General features: G+C 36.7%; 1 protein-coding gene across 2 annotated transcripts in view; it reads left to right on the top strand.

Moving 5' to 3' along the window:
• Positions 1-23,541, top strand: part of LOC108042582 — a 43,742-nt gene that overhangs the window by 7,518 nt on the left and 12,683 nt on the right. The window contains exons 2-3 of one of the 2 annotated variants that reach the window (XM_017120913.2): positions 8,288-8,319; positions 22,765-22,794. In XM_017120913.2, the coding sequence (XP_016976402.1) occupies positions 22,792-22,794 (3 nt within the window). In that variant the 5' untranslated portion in view covers positions 8,288-8,319; positions 22,765-22,791. The remainder of the gene's footprint in view (positions 1-8,287; positions 8,320-22,764; positions 22,795-23,541) is intronic. The other variant, XM_017120914.2, reaches the window with a different exon arrangement.

Genomic DNA, 23,541 nt, shown 5'->3' with positions numbered 1-23,541 from the left:
GAACTGGGGTTTTTTCTAAATTGCATTGTATTAAACTTTAGAGAAGTTGGTGACTGGGGTTTTGGGAGCTACAAGACTGGTTATATTAAATTAATTATTTCTGTCATTTTAGCTTTAATCAACATTAGACTTTAAGTGCAAAAAAAACTGTGAAAATTGTTTGCATTTTAGAAATGGTTGTTAATTATTTTAAACTATGTAGTTTGCAGTTGAATTACATTTGACTTTAAAAGAAAATCATTTCTTTATTTTCTGCCATCATTACAACATATTTTTCCTTATCACCAGCTTCCCCCAATCCGCATTCCATCAAAGTCACAGATCTGACTATCAGGCCAAAGACCCTATCGAAAGTTGATCACTTGAGTAGCTAAATGCCTTGTCTTCTTGTCTTGTCTTGCCTTGTTTAATTTCTGGCCAGCAGCTAACAAAGACTAGATTTTGACAGCTCTTTCTCTCCGCTGGCCATAAAAGGCAGCCCAATGAGCCTTACGTAATCCCGCCGGCCATTGAGCATTTCTCGCACATGGCGCTGCTGCCCCATTGTTTGTCTGTCATTATTAATCCAATTAGTAGTTGTACTAGAACGTGGTGCGGAGAGGGAAAAGCGGCGGGTTGCACAACCCAGAAACGTGCCCCAAAGGAAATTGGGTCGCTATGTGGCACGAGACCGCGAGCGGCGAGAATCGAAGGCACTTGCAACCACAGTGTCCAATTGAAGGAAAGGGGAGCAGCATGTCAGGGGTAAGCGGCTTACCATCGGCTACTTAACAACCGGCATTGTCTCAGCGGCTATGCTAATGATGTGCAATGGTGACATAAGCGGCCAACGTGCATCCACGGCAACCAGATGCGGTGGGAAAAGGTCAAGTTCAATCTACGCGAACTGGTTGTAACTGAGACAAAGTCTTGATGTTCTCGTATAATGGAACTTAGAAAATTCAAACCCAAAAAAAAGAAGTCTTTTAATTAATACATTTGAATAGGGTACGAAGGCTAAATTATAGAATACTGGTATTAAAATCGTTATGATCTTAAAAAAAAAATTATAATTAACTTAAAGAGCTACCTACAATAATACAAGCATTTACTTTGAATTTATTATATTAATCTGATATTTCTTATTTTATTATGACACTCCACCGTAATGGGAAATTCAATAAAAGATCTTTTATTTCTTTAGTGCTATACCAAAAAAATGTTCATGCTTGTAAAAAACTGGTTTTTAAGGTGCACTTAAATATACAATTAAACGTTTATTAATTACACAGCAACTCAGAATTTTCCCCACTTTATTCTAATTGCGAAAGTGGGATTTTCTTTATGTTTTTATTATACTCTCCAAGTAATTCAACGTGAATTATAGCACAATTGCACTTGTTGACGTCTGTTTCTGTTGTTTATTTATAGTTTAATTATTAACTTGTTCGACTGTATTTAGACAAGTGTTCTTCCATTTATAATGAGGTTTTATGAGGTTAATGCGAACATTTAATTCGCTGATTGTTGAAGCACTTTGTGTTTTTATCGGTTCGGTTAGTGAACGTGCTGTTTATGATATTTATGCAGATGTGGAGAGCTTTTAATATTTCTAAGGTTTTTAATTTCTGAATTTTTTTCTGAGGAAACAATAAAATTCTGATAAGCAAATTCTCTGCAAAAAGTTGTCAATATATTATCAGCTTCTGGTAATTTCAAAACATTTCCCATTGGGATTTTATCAGAGGAATTTCAATTTTTAAATTTTGTTTTGCTGTTTCTAAGCGTACACGGATTACTTGAATTTCGTTTATTTTTTATCAATGTTTATCTTACTTATTTGCAACATGTGTTTTTTAAAGTGTTATGTGTTACTTCTGTTCTATATCTTAAACAAACTGCCACCAACTGACACCGTCTGATAGCTCAATATTTACTTGTTTACCATTCTCAACTGACAAACAAATAGACATTTCTACCATCATATTTGAGACCTCAAATGTTGTTTTCACCTTTGACACTTATGCTTGGAATCTAAGCTGATTTACCTTGCAACTTAGACCTAAAAAACATTGAAGACTGTCAGGTAGAGACAACCCTCATGACTAATCGCAACAAAAATGTGACCACATGTATGGAAAAATATTAATCATCAAGTGAAAAACTAGCGGAGAAGGAACAGACATGAAAAACGAGAAAAGATTGAAGATAGCTCATAGAGAATTACAATTGCGGTTGGTAATCACGATGGATGGGATAAAATTCCTGCACATAAAAGCGCTTCTACATGCACACGAGGCATTGGCATTGATTGAAGAACCACTCATCCCATACACACACTCAATCCCGGCATTATTTGCATAAGTTGTTGAACTTTAGATAAACGTTCATGCCAGTCGGGGTGTCGAGTGTCAAACTATCGTTGAGGTTCAATGGGTGAAAAGTGCCACAAAGCGAGAGTTTTAATTTGGCCCCGCCTCGAGGCTCTTTCTCTCAAGTGGTCGAGCCATTCGATGGAGTTATTGCGTCGGATAGATCCATTTTGATTTGCATAAATTGCCGGTGGGTCTGCGGGTTGTTCAAACTACCACAACTTTTCCCACCTGGCAAAACTTTGACTCAAATTGCTTCGACCTGCGGCATTCTGCCCACCACTCAATCCCTCGAAAGTGCCTCAAACAAAAAATAAACGTAAATATCAACAAAAATTTGTGCATTTCAACTGTGAACGTGACATTCATGAGAAAATTTCAAATGAACACAACATTTCTAGCGAAATATGAATAAAATTGATAAATGAAAGAGCCATTTGTGTGAGTCAGTTGTAGACACTTTTCGTTATATATTCCCTAATGTTTTCGTCTTCGCTTTGCTTTTGATAGGAAATAAGAGATATTTTTTGAATTTCTTCGACGCATTTATTTACCCTTGAGCTGCTCTTGATTTATTTTAGCAACAAGTTGTAATAAAGAAAACGTAATTCTAAACTCACAAGTTAAAAATGAGTCGTTTGTTTAAATAAATTTAAGGTAAATTTGTAGTTCACTTAAAAAGTAATGCAACATTTTTTTTAAATTGGTTTATTTGATGCTAAAATTGTCGAAAAAAAATTGAGACCTTGGTGACCTTAACATATTTCTAAAGCCTCTGTTCCAACCTTTCTTGGGGTCGTCGCCAGTGTATTTATTTTTCGGCTCTAATCAGCCAGCATTCCTCTTGTGTTTTCTTGTTTTTACATTTCTGTGAACATTTTCGAGTCTGTTGGTGTCTTCCACCGCCCAGTCACCACCCATCTGCTGATAAGCAGCGAAGCAGCGATGAAAGCGGAACACAAACTCAAACGACATTATCATAATTGCTTATGCTTCATTACATATTTGCCAGCGAGTACATGGCGGTCATACAGATAGGCTTAAAGCAAAAGCACTCCGTGCTCTCCTAGCAACCCGAAAACCTAACCAAACACGGTAGTCGAACCTGCTTTTGTCGACTCAGCTCGACCAAAAAAAAAAAAAACAAAAACCCATAATCATTGAATAAACAAGCTGATAATACACAAGCCACATAAATAAGCGCAAATATTTGAGACTGGCAACGAGAGCAGACTTTCATGTGCCCACACATAAGTGCAGATAAAGATAGAGATCGCCAAAAGGCAACTCGAAAGAAACCCATAAACGGGGCAATAGAAAAAACCTTTCTCAAGTCAATATTCTGAACTGAAAAAAGAGAAAAAGCAAACGGCGTTGAAGACAGAAAATTAATTACGACGTAGATCACTTTTTTACAATAAAATAAGCTAATGGCAAATTATACTAAAAAAAGGAAAAGTTTTGATATCAAAATGTGAAACTGTATGAAAGGTTATCTCAAATATATTCCATATATTTTTCTCTGTGTAAGAATCGGAATTGGAAACAAAATCAGACTCTTACTCAAACTCCGATTTAGAGTCGGATGCAGACGAGGACTTATAAGACTTTAGTAGCCGCTTTAGTCGGTCGGACTAACGGTTACAGCCCGCCCCAAAAAAGGGCATGGTCTCCGCGGACATGGAGCAGCAACCCATCCGCATCTAAAAATCATCGCCATATGTGTCCACTTTTTTTCTCCTCAACGGTTGTATTTTTTCTCTTTCTGGCCCCGTGACTTGGCGATTTTATTTTCGCTCCATTTGTGGCCATAAATATTCAGTCAAGTGTCATCGTTGTGGCATGTCTAGTGGAGTTTGAAATGAAATAGATGCAGGCAACTCTGGTGGATAGCACACAAAAAAACGCCAAGCATATGAGAAGGCTTAAAACGAGTTAAGTCACTTCTGTGGTCGCGACCAAGTGGCCTCCTCCAACTGCTCCGCCTCCGGGTCTCTGGGTCTCCGGTTCTCTGGTCCTCCAAGCCACACAACACCGCTAATTCCCCGCTCCCCCTTCGAACCGCTCCCGGACTTCCAACCGCCTGCCAATTGTGGCAGCGCTAAAGATTTCGTTCGCTGTTGTGTGTGACCGCAGCTGAGACCCGCAGGAGATGTACACAGAAAATTAAACATTCTTAGAAAATAAAATTAAAAAATAAACTATTTCATCAGCATTAATTATTTTTGAATTTAAAATGCCTTAAGAAATAATCCTACAAACTGTTTTTTTTAGTTAAAAAAAGTTTTTTATTTTTAATTCGTTTTCTTTAGTAATTGCTAAAATAATTATTAAAGACTAAATTATTAAACTATACTGTTAATTAATATGTATGACTTACATGGTTAGTTTGACTGAACACATTTTTACCTTACAAATACCAATTTAATTTACTAAAACATTTAGTTGTTTGTGCTAGTCACGAAAAGTGTTAAATTAATTTATGCCATTGTTGTTTTCTGTGCATCCAAAAAAAATCTAAAAATCGCGGTGGAGAACCAAACAATGTGGCCAACACAGATGGGATCGGTGGCTGTAGCGGGTGTTAGGGCAGAGTTATGGCGTTGGCAAAAGCATTCCAAAAGAGCTTATCAAAAACGAGGGACTCGTGCAGCGTGGGAGGTTCGATGAAGTTATCATCGCTGGAGATGAATAAATTTCGCAAAGTGTTGGCATAACCTGTGGACAGCCAAAGGATGTAGATTATCGTCGATAAACACGAGGGATTGCTGAGCACTGATGTCATGGAGAGATAAATTAAGTTTAGAGTGGGTGGATTAGGACGGAGATTTTAGGGGGAGATTATAGGGGTTGGGGATTTAAAATTCAAGCTGGGAATAATTAATCCTTTAACCTTTAAAAAGTTATTTAGTATAAAATGTGTTGCATTCAAATTAATTTATTTTTTCTGTACTTAAACGTTTGCACTAGGAAGATCGGTTTATTGAGAGTAATTGGAGAAATCGTTCTATTATTTAGACCAATCAACTCACTCTTCACTGCGACTCCTTTAACAGCCCTCGTTGCTAAGCAGAACCACTCACGGAAGTGCAATGCATGTAAAAGTCATGAATATGATGAAGTATTCAAAAGCAGATACAAAAACACTCTTACGCACACATGCTCCTTAACTCCTTGGCACAGGAAGCTGCCAGGATTAACTGGCCACTTGAACACGATTAAGACCGAAAGAGACAGCGAATCGGAGTTACATATATGGCTTAGAAGAGGATGGCTAGAAGTGAGTTATTGAGATTCTGTGCAAACTTATTGAGATTACTAATCATTGAGCACTTATCGGGCAATGAACATCAGTCTCGCACAGATATATAGAATTATATGGAAATATCTACCCGTCTCTTTCTAGCAATCTACCCCTTTCATTCTACCACTCTACCCCTCTCTCTTTCTATCAGCTCAATCACTTGCACGTGCTTGCGGCTTCAAGCGGTTGTTCACGCTCAATTTGCATACATTTCATTTGGCCGGTGAACGTTGCTCTGCAGCCATCTCTCTCTACCGCTCTATGCCTCTCTCTTTCCCTAAATTATTGCCTGAATTATATATTTGTTTCTTTTCGGTTTGCTGGATTGCTCAAAGTGCACGGCCAGGTCACGTTTTTGATATTTCATTCAATCAAAACAAATTGCTCTGGTCAGAGCTCTGGTCCACCGCTCTTAAATAAATACAAAAAAAATACACCACAACAATCAACAAAAAATCCCCCAACCAAACCCAGCGGCAAAATCTTTTTGCGGTTAACTTATTTCAGCGCTGAGGTCGTTAGGCAAACGACCGTAAAAAATGCCCAGATCGTAAAATAGAAATTAGATTAAACATCATAAAAATGCAAGTCCCAAGTCACTTAGATTCTCTCCAAACAAAATTTGGGGCGACAGGGGCGTGGCCCGAAGGAGTTTAAAAATTGCCAATTCTTGGCAGGCACTTTACTAATTGACAATTTCAAACAGAAAAAGAAAAACTTTTTCGCCGCTCTTTTGTCGTTTCTTTTTGTAATAACCCAAAGTCAGTCATTTCGTCTAAGCCATTAAAAAATTAATTGGCTGCCTTCCCTTCGGGCAGAACACGCCCCATACATCGCACTAATGCCGCTTTTAGCCAAGTTAAATGTTTCCCACCCAAAATAAACGCCCCAGAAGAACAAGACGAACAACGCACAACAGCAAAAAAAGGGCTTGTCGACGTCGTTGTTAAAAAAGGGAGTAAAATGCTTGGAAAACCTGAGAAAAACTAACTGAAGAAAACGGAAACGAAAAGTAAAAAGATCTTGGAATAAGGGAATACCCTAAAAAAAATAGTTACATTTAAAAATACTATTTTATTAAAGGGAAGTCAACATTTTGTAATTAAAAGGACTTGGCAGTAAACTTCAAAAACTTGCTTATAAAAAATAGATGATATTTGAGTAAAGCTAAATCTTTTTCTCTAAATTCAATTTAAATTGGCTTTTTTGTTTTTAGAGTTCCCCAATCTTCGATATACCATTCTAATTGGGTAGATAATAAAACTTTGATTAGTAAATTCCTTTCAAAATGTTGTGATATAATAATAATTTAATTAAGCTTACTTTGTCAGCTTTAGTTGGCCAACTAAGTTATGAATAATATCCGGATTTTCTTTCCTTTCTCATTCCAAACTTCCTGTTGAATCTTGCTATACCCTTTTTGCCCTAGGGCACTTGAGAAAACGTTTAATCTTGCCACAAACTTCTAATTTTTATGGCTTCGCTTTGTCATTAGTTTTTTGTTTTTATTTTTTCAACAGTTTGTTTTTGTTTTGTCGGTTGTTTTGTTCGAGTGGTTCGCCAATTGCTTGGCTGACCTTTTGTAGGAACCTCTCCAATTATGAGGTTTTGAAGTGAGTATCTCTCTCCCTCAATTTGGCGCAATTTGTGCTTTGTTTTTGCCAAATTCGTTTCATTGTTTATTGTTTACGCGGCGTGGGTTGACCAAACTGACGCAAGCATTCGATATTTTTGGCTTACTAAAGTTTACAAAATATATATAAACAGAGATATATGTGACGCAGATTGTGAGCGGATAAGATAAGATTCTGTAAATAATTCCCACTTCCGTTGCCGGGCAACCTTCCGGAACCTGAACAATTGATATCAATTAGTGCGGCAAGTGAATCACTCTAGAATTCCTAATTGATAAATCAAAAGGTTCTGATTAAGCTCAGACAAGAATTATTGGTGGAGGCAGAAGGAGAGTATAGCCGGAGCATTGCTCTTTATAAAGTTGTCGGGACTGCACGTTTCTCACATCAGTTGAAGGCATTTTTATGCACTTCATTTATGAATGACAAGCCTTCATCCTCTTTTCATTTTTTGGACCCTATAGCAGGGAAAAGCGCAAGAGCAAACTGGGGAAAAAAGGAGTCCCGGACAACCCTTAACCGTATATACATAGTCCGTCCTGGACCTGCCACTCCATCCAGACAGTGTGCAAAATTTTAATGAGTTGGAAATTTAATACCCAGAGAAGATTGCAATGCGACGGCGGGGGGTTTCGACTGCGGTAGGTCAGCCCACCGAAGCGCAAGCGATTCAATTTGGCTCCCAGCGAACTCTTAAATTTTCCATAAATTTAATTGAAATTGAAAAATTGAAAAAAGAGAACGGGTCAGACGGAATCACTCTGAACTTGTCTAGAGAATGTCGTCATTTGATTTGAGTTTGTGTGTCTGGAAATTACTCGTATACTAAGCATCTGAGTTAATTTCGCATCAAAAATTGTTGCTTCCGCTTTTTCTTGGCACAATGCGCAATTTCTCGCAGATAAATCTTTTCAACTCAGTCGCAGTTTATATGTATTTATGCCTATTCCTAGCAAATTTTGATTAATATTTGTATATCTTTTCCCTTCTCTTTGCAGTTCCTTCTTCGAGTTCTTCATCGACCGGAAACGTAAGTTCCCAAATAAAAATCATTTGACATGCTGTGCTTAACCCAATTCCGCCTTCGAGTCATTTAAACTTGAAAGCTGAAGTTTTATTGCGTAATTTTATGTGCGACTTATTTTCATTATCGTTGCGATTTCAAGTCACATGATCTTAAATTCCGTTTACGGCTCTAATAATAATTAGCCGGCAACGAGTTGGAAACTCGTTAAAAATCCTCAAATGAGTTTGACTCCATCTCGCTCTCGCTTTATCTCTGTTAATAGTCCCATCCCGCTCTGTGGGAGTTCTAATTGTAGTTTAACTCTCTGAAATAATTTACGATGGTTAAAAGTTTTTGTAGCTCTTTGTTTTAGCTCTCTGGCGGTTCAAACTGTTTTGCTTTTAGCTTCTACCTGGCAGACAGAAAATTCTGAGAATTTTTAAATTGCATATTGAGTAGCACATTTTTTTTTAAACCAAGAAAGGGGACAGGCTGATTTATGAATGGCCCAGTGGTTTTATATGAAAACTGTGCGAAAAAGTTAAAAAGAAGTTGTGTTGAAAGAATTATACAATAGGGAATAGTATATAAGAGTTATGCAATATAAGATTCTGATGGGTTTCAGATTAAGAGTTATGCAATATAAGATTATGATGGGTTTCAGATTAAGCAATATAATTTATTTTTTATAAGTATTTGAATTAGTCATAGTACTATACAAATTATGAAAAATATATTGTGACTCAGTTTCTAGATGACAAGGTAGTTCACAACACGTGTACATCCGTAAATTATTCAAATATATACACTGTGAATAATTTTGCTAATAATGAGGCAGTTTACATTTAAACAGGTATTGAATTAAAGCTGTATTTCTAATTTATTTGCAATACATTATTCCCACAAAAAGTCCATGATTTTTGAGATTACCTAAAGCTCATCAAACTGATATTGTCATTGCCATTCCATTTCCATATGGTGTCACCTTCATAACACTCTATTTGCTGTTTATTCCTTGTCAATATTTTCGTTTTTCGCGCTACATTTCACTGATTGCCTAAGCAATTCTCTCAGTTCTCTCGTAATGCAGGTATATTACAAAAATTTGCTTTATGCAATCGCACTGGCGTGTCAGTCCCAAGTTGCTTATACAACTGAAAGATACACTTGTTCTCTCTACTTATCCAACTGTATCCGAGGGATACATCCATCTATAGCTACACAATAATAATTTGCAAATAACTGTAAATGAGTTGAGTTGAATTGAGTTGAGTCAAGTTTAAAGTCACGTTGAATGGATCGGCGGAGGAGGTTCTAAGGGGGATGTGTGTCTGGTTCTTTGGAACTTGATCGCGCATCCGAAAGGCACATATGTGACCTCCAGCTGGACGGCTTGGGTTCTTGATGGTGGGAAACAAAACTTTGCATTGATAGGGGAATTAAAAATAATTATGATGATCATGATGACGTTATTTTTGTTGTTCCCCAAGTTGCATTGTTAAGTGCTTCGCTTTTCTGCTATTTTTGTTTATCTAACTATTTAAGACTTTGTTGATTTTCCTTTTCCTCTATTCCATTGCATGACATCATCCAGTCAAATTGCAGTAAAATAAACTTCCTTTTGTTGTTCTCTGCCTTTAAATTTATTTATTTTACGCTCTACGAGCTTTTTATTTCGCTCATCATTTATTAAATTTTGCGCTTTGGGAATGAGCAAGATTAATTAAGCGTTTAATCTTTGATTTATGGAGCTCCAATGTATTTATTTTGGGTGGTCGCTTTTAGCCAGCGGCAATGTAATCATAGAAGGGTTATTATTTAAGCATAGCATTTATTCAGTATTTGTGTTTGCTTAAAATTATAAACAAAAGCCAACGATTCAGCAAATACAAACATTGTATAAATTTTGTATCTTTTTTTTGCAAAAACCAATTTATTTAAGCTTAATATGGCAGTCAGACAGCCCGAAAATTAAATTATACGACGCGTGTCTGTGCAGAGACCACATTCATTTCTACAATTTCAACCTTTTTTTTGGGTATGATGAGGTTTTCCGCAAAATAAAAAGGCTATAAATAAGTTAAGCAGATTTGTAACTTTGTGTTTAGTTGCTAATGTTTTATTAAAGTTAAATGTTAAATGGATCGCTTACTGTTTGCTTATTATTCAAAATATCTAAAGCAGGCATAGTTTGTATTTTCTGTATTAGTTCAAATTAAGTTAAACTAACCTAATTTTTTACTGCAATTATCTTCATACTTCCCATTTTTTTTATGATTCAAAATGCAATGCAACATTCATTTTTCATTTACCCACCGACAGGTGCAATCTATACCACAGCATTGCTTTGCTTTAGTTAAGTCTGGTTTTTGTTGGACTTTTGTAAAGCTTGCCACAAAAATGCGTTTAGGCCGCCTCAATGCAATCGGGCTACAGTTTTTTTCGCAAAAAAAAATACAGTTGCGTAGCTGGCTAAGCCCACAAAACCAGCGATGAACAGATATCGAAAATTGGGTTAAGCAACCTGTACAGGCCAGGTGTCTCTGTGCCTATGTTGGTGTATCTGTCACCAGATCCACTTCCACTATTTTCTGTTTCGCTTTTTGCTCAATGAAAATGAAAGCAGGCCTCGGTAATCAAGAATACAAGTGGGTCGAAGATTTTCGCCGGCGCGTGAAAGTGAAAAGTGTGGAAAAGCTGACCGAATGCTGATGACTACACTTACTTTTGAGACCCAGTGGCCCCCATCTCATTACAACTAATTTGTTTATTTTGTTTTGCTGTGTGGTTAGGTGTCAACGTGGGAGAATCGCTGGCTGCGTTGAGAAAGTCCAGTGTTTGTGTACAGAGAAAGAATTTTCAAGAAAATTTGGTTTTAGATACTCTAATAACATTTTCAACAACATATAAAATTATTAAATGAAATATCAAATTCCTTAGTATAAGAAAAATGGATACGTTACAAATATTTCTTTATTATTAAATATATGTACCTCATCAATTGAGTTGCCTTTTTATCAAATATATATTTTTATCTGAATTAAAATTCAGCTGTTGCTCATAAATGGCGCAGTGTTATTAAGAAAGCTGATAAAATTTGTTTACATGTCAATAAGCTTATATATTTATAATATTGTTTGGTGAATCACTTTTAAAAATATATACATTTGTGCGGTTGTAAATATATACATATATTTGAATTTTACATTATTTAAAACATATTGATAACCACTTCTGGTGAAATTGTTTCTCCATGTGTCTTGTTGGCTTTCCATGTTTGTTTTCCCCCCAACAAGGATCGACCAGCTCATTTGCATGACAAGCTGTCGGAAGCCGACGCTGAATTCACGCAACATGCCCCAAAACACGATTGGATTATTCGAATTCAAATGGATATATATTTGCTTTTCCCGGCTGCTTAGGCATCGAGAGACAAATCACTTTTACCTGTTTACGTCTGTCGTCTGCCACTTGGGTTACATATCATCTGCAGATACTGGGGCTATAAGTGGTGGTCAGCTTGGGCGGTGTCCCTGGTTTTTTCTGGCTTTCTACCCTAACCAGTTTTTCGGATTTTCTGTACGTGTCTTTTTTTTATATTTTGCAGATTTATTGGCAATAATCATTTAGAGTTTATACAAATTGCATGAACAAGGCGAAAGTCGTCCGCTGGAATGGGGCTTATATATACCCATATCTATATCAACGATCGCTTCTATGCACATTTCTGTGTAAAGGCGTTGTCCCAACTTTGGTTGAGTGGAACCTTAATTAAAGCCAAGATTGGCCGCTGCGGCACGATTTTCTTTCGAAATTGAACCACATTGTTCAGGCCGGTGACTATCATTAGGTTCGGCCTATACCATAATTGTTCAGATTATGGCAGAAATGCGTTGGCTGGCATTATCGGGCCCAATTTAAATTACGTGAAATTACAGCATAAAAAGCGAAAATAATTTTTGTTGACAGCGCTGAGACGTTGGTTACTTTTTAAACGTAAATAACATATTTTTATGACTTGCAAGAAATTATTAATCCCGGGCTGGGAAGACACTATGTCATCAGTAAATAAGTCATTTTGTAAGAAAAGTTTGCTGCTTAATAAAAACTTTCCAATGACCGGAGAATGTTGACAATAAAAAAGTTTGCTCAAAGGAAGCAATTCCGACATAATTTACATTCTAATAGAAATGAAAAGCTTTTAGTTTACTAATCTTAAAAATCTCTTTAAACCTTGATGACAGAAGAATTGTCTGCAGATATTAAAGGTCTGTTCTTCTTTTTCATTTGAACCAGATTTTCATTAAGAATAGTTTATTTTTAACAAAAAAAATATATATATTTTCGCGTCCTTTTTATGGCCAAATTCAAAGTATAATAAACTACAGTTGCCATGGCAGCAAACGCAAATATTCAACGACTGATGGGGAGTCTATTGTTTAAGCGTTGTCAATATGAAAAACGCATAAATCTTGCCTGTGGTTTGGGGTGGAAAAAGGGAAGGCCTTCAAAAATGTATTCGCATTTGCCCTACTTATTTGCATAGATTGGGAGTTGATGTGGCCAAATAAATTTCGGTGTTCCATATTCAGGGCATGTCACGTGATTTGATGAAAGTCAAACTCAATTTTAGTGCTTGCCTCACGAAATATATATTTCCCCTTCACATATATCATAGGGCAACCATCAATAGAATTGAGGCTTGGCTGGTTTTTGGCGTAAAGTAAATGGCAAGTAAATTGAAACTTTTTGTGTTATCCCCAAATGTTCTTTTCTTATCATCGAGTTACTTAGTTGGAATGCGGTTTGATTGGATTCTTCGTCTGATAAATCTCAAACAAAAGTTTTTAATTATTTTTTTTTAGAGAGTGTTGGCCAAAAAGGAAAGGAATGTTTCCTGCCGCTTTTGAGTTATGCGATGCCTCCCCATGAAAAAATGGAAACTTGTTTTAGGCCTTGCGAACAGGAAACACGCGTCGTCTGAAATCAGGTTTTCTTCGATGATAATAATTTTTTTGGCGTGGCAGGTGAACGAGAACTTGTTCTCCTGTTCACACAAGTCCGCTAAAAGGAAAGTTCAACTTTTATCGGAAATATAAAAATGATTTTTACATACGCAAAATTAATGTTAATTCAGCATTTGCAAAACAAACATTCAACGACCTTAACAAAATACGATTTTGCACTAGAAATTCGACTCACGTTTCGTGGCTTGGGGGCCCTTGAGCACAAGTCCATATAATGTCTATATAATCCCCATCTCCATAAAACGAAAACAAGTGCGAGCATGACATTTAAAATTTGACCAACACTTTTCAATTGTTCCCATGAATTGCATGCTAATTAGGCATTGGCGGAATGATTGATGGATGGCTGTTGGGATTGACACGGGGGCTTAGGCGACTTACAAACATTTGGCCAACTTGCAATACAGTTAAGTTCACACCCACCCAGACAATTGCTCTTGGAGGTGATTTTCCGATGGTCGGCAAAATGTTTTCGGCATTCGGCAGTTTTTGAGTTTCGCTTTCAACAACTTGAAGGTCTAGCTGAAGAAGCAGAAAAATTTAAGTTAATTGTACTTGGATGGGCTTTTGTGTGACTTGCATTGTCTGATTTTAAAGCACTTTTTATATTGTGTTACAATTTTTTTTATGTTAGTTTTATTGTCAGTGACAGAGGAGGTCACACAATGAGTTCTTCTTTAAACTTTATGAGGGCGGGCAAAAGAAAGTTATTTTTGAACCAAGTCAAAGGCGTAGCCTTGGTTGTAATTTAGAGGGATTTTTCTTAATTAATTACATAATTTAATTAAACCTATTAAGTAACTTTTAAGCCTCATTACTTTTGTATCAGTAATTATTATTTTGCAAGACAAGACCCACCCTTTCTACAATCTGAGTAATATTTTACCCCCACCGTGGGTGTAGCTAATTGTTTGTGGTTTCTTTTACAAAATTTAAATAAACTCAAATAGCGTGAATAATTGGACAGAGACATCAAATCAAAGAAAGAGTCGGCTGGCGAAAAAAAAGGTGTCCAAGTCCATAAAACATAATGTTTGGACTTGACTTTCACTCTTCTCCGAGCATTGATCTTTTTCTCTCTCTCCAAAGTCGGTGGTGGTAAAACTCAGAAGGTAAAACCGCAAAGATCAGAGTGACCGCTGAAAATGGAATTTCACTTTTGTTTTCGATACACACAAAAAATTTGATTTTGATGACTTTGATTAACATAGATTTCGTTCGACTTTGATTTGGTATTTAATTGGACATCGTACAGCGACACGTCCAGCAATTTAGCCAGTTCATCAATCAGTCAATCAATCGCACACAATCGTCGTCATTATTGTCAAACGAAATGGGTTTCCGTTTCGTGTTGTTTTTATGAGTTTTTTGAATCCTCGTCAGCGGCAATTAGTAGCAAATTGTAACCAGTTTTGAGTGCAGATGGTTAAAATTAGGAGTAAATGCTGTTGCATGCAACATTCATCGAAACAGACACTCTTCGGCTTCCGAACTTTTTGGATAAACTTCTTTCGCTCATCTTGCTGACTCCCCGCAGCCAAGGAGTTGTTAATTTTACACATTGCAACATTTGACGTTGACTTGCCTTTGGATTGTCTCTCGTCTTGGCTCACAAACTCATTACAATAGCTATGGCTGCACAAATGTGAACAGTCAGCTCCCACACGAATTCGCTCTGCCCCCCTCATTATAATGGCAAAACTTCGTTGTTGTTTTCAGTGGTGGCACAAGATATCATTTATTTTTACCCAGTTAAGGTACAATAAATATATCTGGGTTAAAGCTGTTTTTTTGTGAACAAAACACTTGTCAGGCGTAGCATAAGATACACTACATTTCATTTGCATTTTCAGTAAATGTACATGACTTAAAAAAAAACTGGAAAAAAATTGAATTTTGTTTAATTATATTGCCAATCTATTTTTATTTTAAGTTTATATTGCCAACAGATTCATAAATGAAAATCAATTGAATTTGAACTATTTTGTCTACGGGATATAATTATTTTGATTAAAATGTTATTAAGAAATTGTTGATATGAAAATGATTATTATTATTAAAAAAGGAAAAGTGTAAAAAATGAAAATTAAGGACCTGTAGATGTACCCAAATAGTTTGCATCACTGTCTCCTTTCGTCTCGCCGTTTTCTGCATTCAGCTCGTTGACAACAAATGGCACTAAATTTTTGCCATTGCATAATAAACTCTCGACGCTGCCGCTGATGATGCTGCCATGCCAGTGCAAATGAAGGGTTTACTGTAGCTAGTGGGGGGGCCTCACTGTAGTTTAGCCGAGTTGGGCAACTATAGAGACAATAACTTTTCTTATGATGCCATTTTTCACGTGGAAAACTTGAGCCGTCTGCTGTGAAAAATTGCGGTGGATGGGGTGAAGAAAAAGTCAGGGAAAATAGAAGTAAGGGGGAGATAAATTGTTAGGGGAGCAGACGGAATATTTTGGGATAAATCTCAAAGCGCTTCCTTGTTGGATTGCTTTATTGATTTGGAAGAAAGGATTTGGCCATGGATAAATGGGATTTTGCAATCGATTTTTTCGTATTAAACTGTCATAAGTGAATCCTACTGCTTGTTTTTATTTATTAAAACCATTATCCTTAAATCCTACCTTTCTTTGCTATCAATTTAAAATATGTACTCCGTTTTAATAAAGTCTTACCTTTTATAATTAAGTTAGAAATTCTATAGATATCTTATCTTGTAGTCTCTATTTCATGCTAAAGAACAACATCTTAAATCATTCAACGTCTGCCTTCATTTATCTACCGATTAAGAAATCCCTTCCCCCAGCTTTAAGCTGGCAAACTTCTATAATAAACTTGGCTGACAAATATATTTAACACAACTTCCAAGTTTTCACTTGTGACCACAGAAACTACAATCACAGCAGCACCCCTTCCACCCATCCAATATACATCACTGCACTTGAACACAAGCCAAGTTGAAGTTTTTGGTGGAGGAACAAGTAAATTCCGCAAGAATGTTAGGGAGCGTATCACCAAGTTAACATTGTGCTTGGCTTGTAAATGGGCCGCAACGGAACTTGTCGTATATTGACCAAACTAACTATATTTACTTCCACAGCTTCCAAAAGAAGTACAGGCAAACTTCTGCGATTGAAAAGTCAAACGTATTTTTCATAAGAAAATTTTAATGTACAACTTAACTCAAGAAATACTGTACTACAGATATATATAAATATATTAAAAATATTTTAGTTAAAATAAAACGGGTTATATTTTCATGAAGCAACATGAATTGGAGACTTTTCGAAGAAAGGACTTTAAGAAGTTCAACTGTAGTTGAATCTTTTTCTGAATGTCCGGAACTGTGGTTGTGTAAGAATCAGAAGAAGATGGAAGCGTTTGTAAGTGGGCGTGGGCGAGTGTACTTGAAGCTAACCTCTAATTGCCATTGCCCCAAGTGCACCGAGCGGCAATATGCTGTTCATTTTTTGTGCCCCCCTCTTGGGCAACCAACCGACCGCACTGTGTCCCCTTCCACAGGCTAATCAAATGTTACATGCAACGTTGGAGCAGTTTTTATTGTACTTTGCCGCCGGGCAGCAACAGTAACAGCAGCTCCCTACAATAACCCATCAGACCCTTCAAACGTCCCCGTCACATACTTATACCTTTCTATATATAGAGACAGAATAGAACCTGAGGTTGTCATTTGGCCGCCTTTGTCGGGGGCAGTCAATGTGTGTGTGTTGGGGGATTGGGACTCGTGTGTGTGTTTTAACCCCATTGATCTGATGATGACTAGCCCAAAGCCAATCCTGGCCCGCCAGCGATATTCTAACAATTTGTTATGCTCACACTACTAGGGGTACAGTGACTTAACAACCTCTGTAAAAGTAAAGCTTTGTTTAGTAAGATACAAAAAAAAAAAAATTATTTCTAATAAGTTATTATCCAACAAATTTATATAATTTTAAAAGTGGACTATTCTCTTTATAAAACGAATGCTGTTGGCACTTATTTTTATCACCACTTTAAACAGATAAACTCATTTTATGAAATATCCGTATAAAAATTGGCTTCTTATTATTCCATATTGGGCATAAAATGAAATACTTTTTAAAAATACTTTAAGAAAGACATGTATATATTTTTTAAGGGTATTTCGAAGTTCCATTATAAATATCAAATATATTTTATAAAATGTAGCGAGTTACTTTGCTTTGTTTTTCCAGCAATACCATTTAAGCAACCTTTCATTAAATTAGGGTATCCCAACTTCATTTTCCGTAAATAAATTGCAGCCCCATTGTGTTTTTGTATCCCTCACATGCATATACGTAAACCTTAACTTTATTTACGTGCTTGATTAGAAGTAGGGAGCTAGACCAGCCCGTTGGGGTTCTTTCTATTTTGTGTTGTTTAGCGTTGCTATCAATCTGATGTCCCCACATATGCCCTAGTGCCCCAACCCCTGCCACGCCCCTCGATCACGCCCTAAACCCGTGCTAATACCCTTTGGCGTCACTGTTATGAGTCGAGTTGAGTGAATGGAGGTGGGTCGGTTTTCCTTATCATTGTGCAAGCGAAAACTTAATTGAACGGCATTTGACATAGTTTAAGGCGATAGAACCATAAACATTGTACCCCACAACCGCCGTTTCCCTTTCGGATTAGATGGAAAATTGACTTTGTTGTTCGGAAAATTAGTTTCACTTGTGATTTGCGCATCATTTGGCGACAACGTTACATATCGTGTGACATCGAAACCCAGAAAAAATGCCCACGGCATAAAGCTACGCCAGATTATGCTGCATGTCGAGATGGAGATGGCTCTCATTCCCGTTTCATCCTCCCCGATCCGCGATTCCCCGAATCCCGCTTCCCATCCAAAGCCAAATGTCACGCCAAACCAGCAATACCACCAACAAATGCAACAACTGCAGCAGTTCAAGCTGCTTTCCACTGATTGCGAAAATCATGACGACAAGAAAAAACTATCAAAATCTTTATGGTCGACTTTGGGATATCCCGTTTTTCATTTGCGACATAATTTGAAAACTTTTTCGCACTTTAAATGCGTCGCTATTACAGTTTATTAAGTATCAAATTATCTTAGATTTTTGAATATAGGTCTTTACAAAAAATACTAGTTAAAATTCCTTAATAAAAACGTCTCTGTAAAACCAAAATTAATACTTCCTAGCACCCTTCGGATACCCTGTAAAAAAGAGTTGCCAGAATGTGGCATGTGACAGGGACAGAGAAGAAGAGCTCCAGCCAACCTCCACTTTTTTGCAGCTGCGAAATGCAACCAACTGCAGTCTCCAAAGCTTTTGCCATTTGCAATCCACAGCAGCCGGGACCAGCATCTCTCATCCGAAGTGAAATTTTGTCAATGCATGTGGATGTGGCTAAAGGGTTAGCCATAGCCATATAGCCATAGTCATGAAGGAGGAAGAGTCAGGGATTGAGTTATGAGTACAGAGCCAGTGAAGTAAATTAGAGAAGGCAAGAAGGAGTTGTGAATATTTTCAGAAAAGGATCAGCTGCAGGGCTTGATGTGGGCAATATATATATGTATACTGCAACCGGAATTAGGTAGTCAAAGGTTCATCCGGTTCATGAAGAGCTGAGCCCGATGAAGGAGCCAATTTGATGACTAGACTGGATTTTATCGGTTTACCATAGGAATTTAAGCTAAAGGAGAGTCAATTTCAGCAAGTAACTAAAGGAGTTTAAGTAAACAAAGCTCTTTAAAAAAGAAAAATTTAATAGATCTGTGGTGTGCACTTCTTCAGATTATAATTAAAAAGTAAGACAAGACAGGGTATATCCTTTTAAGTAAAAAATAAGACGATTAATATGTATCTGTTTACTAAACTTAAAATCTAACTTTAGTTTAAACTTTACAATCAAACTAATAATTCTGAAATCTACCATTTTCCACACGGCACAAAATATTTCCACACCCCTGTATTTGGGTCAAAAGGTGTACCATTGTCATAATTTAACTCACCAATAATTTGATTTATATTCGATCATAAATTAAATAACTTTCGTGCGCAACTGTGCAGCGGCATGTTCATTTGGATTACATTTTGCACATTTGCAGTTGATGCACGGCCCTAATGGTAATTAATTAGGCATTTAATTTAATTATCTGTGCAAATTGCACACAGGTCACAATATCCGCTAATTTCTGGTTAAATGCAATGGAAATGATTACGGCTGCCAAAACGCTTTGTTCACCGCTTTGGGGCTTTAAAATGTAAACCAAAACTTCCATAAATTTGTACACATAATTTACACCTGTGCGGGTGCGTGTTTTGTTGTAAATTCTGGAATGGGAGAAATTTAGCATTAAAGTGAATGATATGAATTTCAATTTTGCGGGAAGGAAACACATAAATGGCGAACGCCGCATTTGGCTGATTCCATTATATACATCTCAGATTCTGTATGTACTCATTCCAAGTGACAAACTTGGGCAATTTCCGCTCCACGGAAATGTGCACAATTTAATTTTGGCCTACGGTGGCAGGGGTTTGTTCATTTTTCCCGTGGTTTTTTTCTTCTCTAGTGGCATTCAAGCAACATCTTTTAGCCAAGCAGAAGTTTAGTTAACTCCCCATATCTTCATCTACGGATCTCTCCGCGGAGTTGATAATTTTCTGCTTGAGTGTGTTGCAGACTTCCCTCAGCTGCTGTTGCTTTTAATTAGAATTAGCAAGTCTCTGGTCGTGCCCACAAAAATGAGATGTACTCACACATGACTGGCATGCTGTTGGCCCCAAAGTGAAGTTCCCAGCTCCCCCTTTTTTGGCTTAAGATAATTTTTTGTTTTACCGTGAAAACATAAATTTAAGTTGCTTTTATTACCACCACGCACATATTCACGCACGTTTTTCGCCTTTATCCCCAAAACTTTGTATATCCGACATTTTCTTGGAAAATTAACAACACTCGTGGCTTTGATTTATCGCGATAAGCGGATGTTGTTGTTTGCCGCTTCCCATTGTTTGTGGGGCGGTTAAGTGGGTGGGGCTCTGCACAGATTTTGATTTTGTCAGGCCCCATATATATGCAGATTGATTTTCGGGCTTTAATTAAGTTATCTAGTTTGGCATTTTGATAAATGCTTTCGGCGGTTCGTTACGCCGGGTAATTGAAAATGAAGGCTAAATGATTTTGGCCATTAGGAAGGTTACGCTTCTGATGTACAAAACTAGTTGTTTGGTTAGAGAAATGTAAGTAATTATTAAAGGGAAATTAATATGAATATAAATTTAACAGTTAAAAGTTTTAAATAAGTTTTTTACACGATTTATAAATCGTTATGAATGATTGTAGTAAATTAGCAGTTGATATAATTGGAGGTTCAATAAATGATCACTTAATAACCAGTTTCATCTTTAAAAAAAAATAGGTCAACTTTTAGAGTTCCTTACAAAAAAACCAGTAACCGCTTTACGCACCATTCTGATGTAAGATAATAAAATAATTTGCGTGACGCCCTCTTCGAATGCAATGCACTTTTTAAGTAGACCGGTAAAATGACAGACGTATAAATTAATTAAAAGTCGGAAACAGATAAAAATATAGTGTAAAGGAGGCGAAGTAGACCGAAGAAAAGAAAATAAAAGAAAAGAGGCAGACAAACAAATTACACATGCGACTGGTGGCCGCGACAGTTTGGCTGACAATAATTAAAGCAACTGCACACAGCCGCCAATAACAACAATAAACAGCTGCACGCAAACACCAGCGGCATCCTCAAACATCCTCTTCTCATCTCCTCGAAATAAATCATGTCGTCCATCGCAAATGATCTATATATGTATGTACATATATGTGCAGTTTGAAGGGCGGCGGGCGGATGCATCATGCAACTCCATGTGGCAATTATGTGAATGCAGCGCACACAAATTGAAAAAGTAAACCATCTGAACACACTGCCACCCAGCTCAAGCCAAGCCATGAGGATATTTACCACAGACAGTGGGACTTCTTTAAATAGAACTGGGAACTGCACTTATGAAACCAAAATTTGCATACCCTATTTAAGCCAAAAAATACTTTAATTGTTGTGATTTCATTTATAAACTAAAGTGCATTTTAAATTATAAATATATTACGATTTTTGGAGGCATACAAAATATAATTATTATTAAATTATAAATCAAATAAATGTAACCTTACATATTTATTATGGCGGATGTATAACAATTTTTCTAAACTGACAAAAATACCAAGCAATACAAAAATTTTACTTTTTGATTATGACTTATGGAAATTTACAGAATATATTACGTAATAAAATCGGTGTTATAAAATTACCAGTGTTTAAGAAAACGTTTAACTGCTATTTTCTCGCACAGTTTCCATGATGTTCCCCTTTAATTCATTATTCTTCAAGCTCTTTATGATGATAATCTTCATACACGACAAAAACACACTTGCACACTCGCACCCTTGCCACTTTTAACTGTTAAACAAATATTCATAAAAAAAACCCAGAGAGCACAATTAAAGGCCAACATTTATTTAGTTTTATTACTGCTGACCCTCCGAGGTCGTCTGTTACTTTATCTTTTTTGGAGCACAATTGGGGGAATTCTGAAATGAGGGGGAGAAGTGTAAAGATGTCACATATAAACACATGAGATGACCGCCAATTAAATTGTTGTCTTAGCCACGCTGCAAGTGGGAAAGTTTTTGAACGAGAAAACTTCTCATCCAATTAGCGAACATAATTGCTGTGTTGAGGAAAACAAGAACTAAATTTATGAAAACTAAAGCAAAAGAATCTAAAAAAATTTTTGGAATCTGACAAAAAAAATTATAAGAAAATCTTTTTGAATTGAAGAAAGCCATTAAAACACAAAATAAAGCTTTCAATTATTCATCTCAGCAATGCAAAAATGCGATTTTAGTTATAACCATTTTTTAAAATTTATTACATGACTTTACTATACAAATTTCTCTGAGCAGTAGAAATCTGTTTAAATAACGGCCTCGTAATTTATTAGATCTTCTTTGTTATGCAAAGAAATTTTTTGTTTTATTATGCAAATATTCCGAATATTTGTGGGCTTAAATTGAACGAAACAAAACGCTTAAGTTTCTATTTGCTAGCCACATAACAAACACTTCCCATAGTTGAGCCACTTAAATGTATTTAAAGTGATTTTATTTAAGCAGCCACAACTGTTGCACAACGTTGGCCAGGCAAAAACAATAAAAGCCAAACAAAAAGTCATATGTCAATTGGGTAATTAAAGCCTGCACCGATAACCTTTTGTGTCAGTCTATTTGTTGCTTGTAACAAATTTATCTTTCTTTAGCTGCTGTTCAAGTGTAAATCTGATTTCGTTTTTAAAGCAAAAGTTCAATAACACAACACCATAAATGTATATTTGATAAATTAATTCTACTTTTGTTTTTCTATCTCCTTGCAGTTAACCCCGAAAACAGATCTTGAAATTATGGTAAGTTAATAACCCTAATTGGGAGAACAACTTTACATGAACAATTAGCATGTCCCATGGGTAAAATAAATCATAATTTAAGCGAGGAGAAATGAAAATTGTATGCTTTTCGCGGGGCATAATTTATGCCCGGCGATGAAGGCAACTTTGTACTTACTTTTTACTTTACTTTTGCGGTTTTTCGGGCAGGGCTGCCGCTCTGACCGCTTAATGTGGACTGAGTAATGTTTAAATGTAACCAGGACAATGGCAGCCAAGATTGCGCCAAAGGGAGTTGCCTCGGAATCTCTCGCCATCTCCAGGGCTATCTCATGCAATTTATATTCGACACTTGCCTCGCCAGCAAACTGGGTCAAAACATGTGAAGAGCTCCACTTGCTCCTGTTGTCGTGTAGTCGGGCCCGTGCCGGTGGATTTTATCCGGTTGTTGGATCCCGGGCCTTAAATTGTCTGGGCTGCCCCATGACTCTTACAACCCCTGTTCGTTTGATTGAATTTCAATTTTCAATTTTAATACTTTGGCCAGAGCAAGAGTCGTAAAGTTTGCTGTCGATTTTCGGACACTTTCCGGGTCATTTATCCCCGAATGCTTAGCTCCAGCTCAGGCTCAATTAGTTTGATGGGTTTTGTTTTTTTTTTTTGGTTTGGGGTTGGCCGAAAAGTTTTCATTAATGTAAAACACTTTACGCACTCATTAGAGTCATTTGTTTGTGACATCTCTATCTCTTTTTCCGTTTCTCCGGCCCG

The sequence above is a fragment of the Drosophila rhopaloa genome, unplaced genomic scaffold (genome assembly GCF_018152115.1).
Source record: "Drosophila rhopaloa isolate 14029-0021.01 unplaced genomic scaffold, ASM1815211v1 contig_2, whole genome shotgun sequence".
Lineage (NCBI taxonomy): Eukaryota > Metazoa > Arthropoda > Insecta > Diptera > Drosophilidae > Drosophila > Drosophila rhopaloa.
Note: the sequence above shows the minus strand (reverse complement) of the source record. Positions and strands in the feature narration are given on the sequence as shown.